The sequence below is a fragment of the Corvus brachyrhynchos genome, unplaced genomic scaffold, assembly GCF_000691975.1.
Source record: "Corvus brachyrhynchos isolate BGI_N302 unplaced genomic scaffold, ASM69197v1 scaffold150, whole genome shotgun sequence".
In the NCBI taxonomy this organism is placed as follows: Eukaryota; Metazoa; Chordata; class Aves; order Passeriformes; family Corvidae; genus Corvus; species Corvus brachyrhynchos.
In genome coordinates this window covers 2,046,043-2,047,693 of record NW_008236162.1, presented here as the reverse complement: position 1 = coordinate 2,047,693, position 1,651 = coordinate 2,046,043, and the positions used below count along the sequence as shown (strand labels likewise).

General features: G+C 63.8%; 2 protein-coding genes across 2 annotated transcripts in view; one reads left to right on the top strand and one right to left on the bottom strand.

Annotated features, from left to right (window-relative positions):
* BMP1 (bone morphogenetic protein 1) overlaps positions 1-721 on the top strand; it is a 12,584-nt gene extending 11,863 nt beyond the window's left edge. The window contains 2 exon segments of the mRNA XM_017732434.1: positions 92-105; positions 205-721. Of these exon segments, the coding sequence (XP_017587923.1) occupies positions 92-105; positions 205-339 (149 nt within the window). The 3' untranslated portion in view covers positions 340-721.
* Positions 481-1,651, bottom strand: part of PHYHIP (phytanoyl-CoA 2-hydroxylase interacting protein) — a 5,135-nt gene continuing 3,964 nt past the window's right edge. Inside the window, exon 7 of the mRNA XM_008633044.2 lies at positions 481-611. Within this exon, the coding sequence (XP_008631266.2) occupies positions 481-611 (131 nt within the window). The remainder of the gene's footprint in view (positions 612-1,651) is intronic.

Here is a 1,651-nt window from a genome sequence, read left to right as displayed (position 1 = left end):
GAGGGGGATGTGGGGTGGGGTGGGTTGGGGGGTGAGGAGTGAGGGTGCACAGTGATGGATGAGGCTGACTGCTGAGAAATGCCCGTGGGAATTTGCGGTGGTGCGGTGATTTCCACCCTCCACATTGCAAATATTCCCGCCCACAATGCGCACGCACCCCGGGGATGCTCGTGGATCTGAGCACCCCCTCCCTCACCCCGACAGCCCCCCGAGGAGGTCTACTCGGCCGGAGACTCGGTGATGATCCGCTTCCACTCGGACGACACCATCAACAAGAAGGGTTTCCACCTTCGCTACACCAGCACCAAGTTCCAGGACACGCTGCACACGAGGAAATGAGGGCCGGGGGTCCCGGCCCCGCCGCGGGCAGGGGAGGAGGAGGAGGAGAAGGATGAGGAGAAAGAGGAGGAGGAGGGCAGGGAGGACGGCGGGGAGCGCTGCCCCGCACAGACTGCACGGAGGAGGAGCACACAGCCAACCTCAGCACTCAAGACACGCTCGCACGGGGCCCCGGGGCTCGGGCGCCCACGGCACGGGGGCACAGGGGGGGTCCCCGCTGGCAGCCGCCCACCCCGGTGCTAGGGGGGCCGAGCGGGACCCGCTGCCCTCCCCTGCCCCGGCCAAAGCTCTGAATGTACAAACCAGTAACCGGGAAGAGCCCAACACACACAAGGTGCTGTCTCTCTCTTGTACCTATGAAATAAATACCCTTGTACTTGGAGCGGGGGCAGCCCCGGCCTCTTTGCTTCCAGCCCAGCAAAACAGCATCCAAAATGGGGCTGGACTGGGGGGGAAAAGCACCCAGGAGCCTGCACGGACCCCAGTCCTCAGGGAGGACCCCCATCCTTGGGGTTCTGATGGTGCAGAGCCAGGAGTTCCAACCAAGGGGCAGCCAGACCATCTCCCGGTGACAGTGGGTCCTGTGATGGGTGGTGGGCTCGGAGCCCTCTGCCCCTCCTGCATCCCGTGCTCGCTGCTGGGGGGGCGGGGAGGCTCCGCTTGCCTGTTGGTGCCAGGGCTGGGATGCTCCGCATGGGCTGTGCCCAGACAGAACCGGGATGGGCACCGGGGTTTTTCATCCAGAGGGGTTTTCGGTCTCCATGATGAAAAGGGGGTGCCGAATTCGGGGAGCTTTTCAATGACAGGATGAGGAGCGATGGCCAGAAACAAAAACACGAGTTCCACCTCAACATGAGGAAGAACTTTCCATGGAGGGTGTCGGAACACTGGGACAGCCCCAGGGAAGGGTGGAGTCTCCCTCTCCGGCGACATTCCAAACCCACTTGGATGTGCTCCTGTGTCACCTGATGCAGGTGACCCTGCCTGGGCAGGCGGGATGCACCCGGTGATCTCCAGAAAGGCCCTTCCAGCCTGAACTTTTCGGAGAGCTGGCGAGGGCAGGAGGGTGCTCGTAATTCTCTGCGCCACCTTGTCCCCTCCCAGTCCCACCCCTCCTTCCCCTGAGCTGGATCGGTGCGGGGGGCGGGGGATGCTGAGCCACTTCTTGGGGTCCCGTGGGGGACAGAGGCGCGTGACACGGCCGGTGGCGACCGCACAGAGTTTATTGAAACACCTCCAGCACAGCACAGGGATGCTCGGGGACGGGGAGCCGGTTGTTGTACAGCGTGCAGGGGGTACACAGAGACGGGGG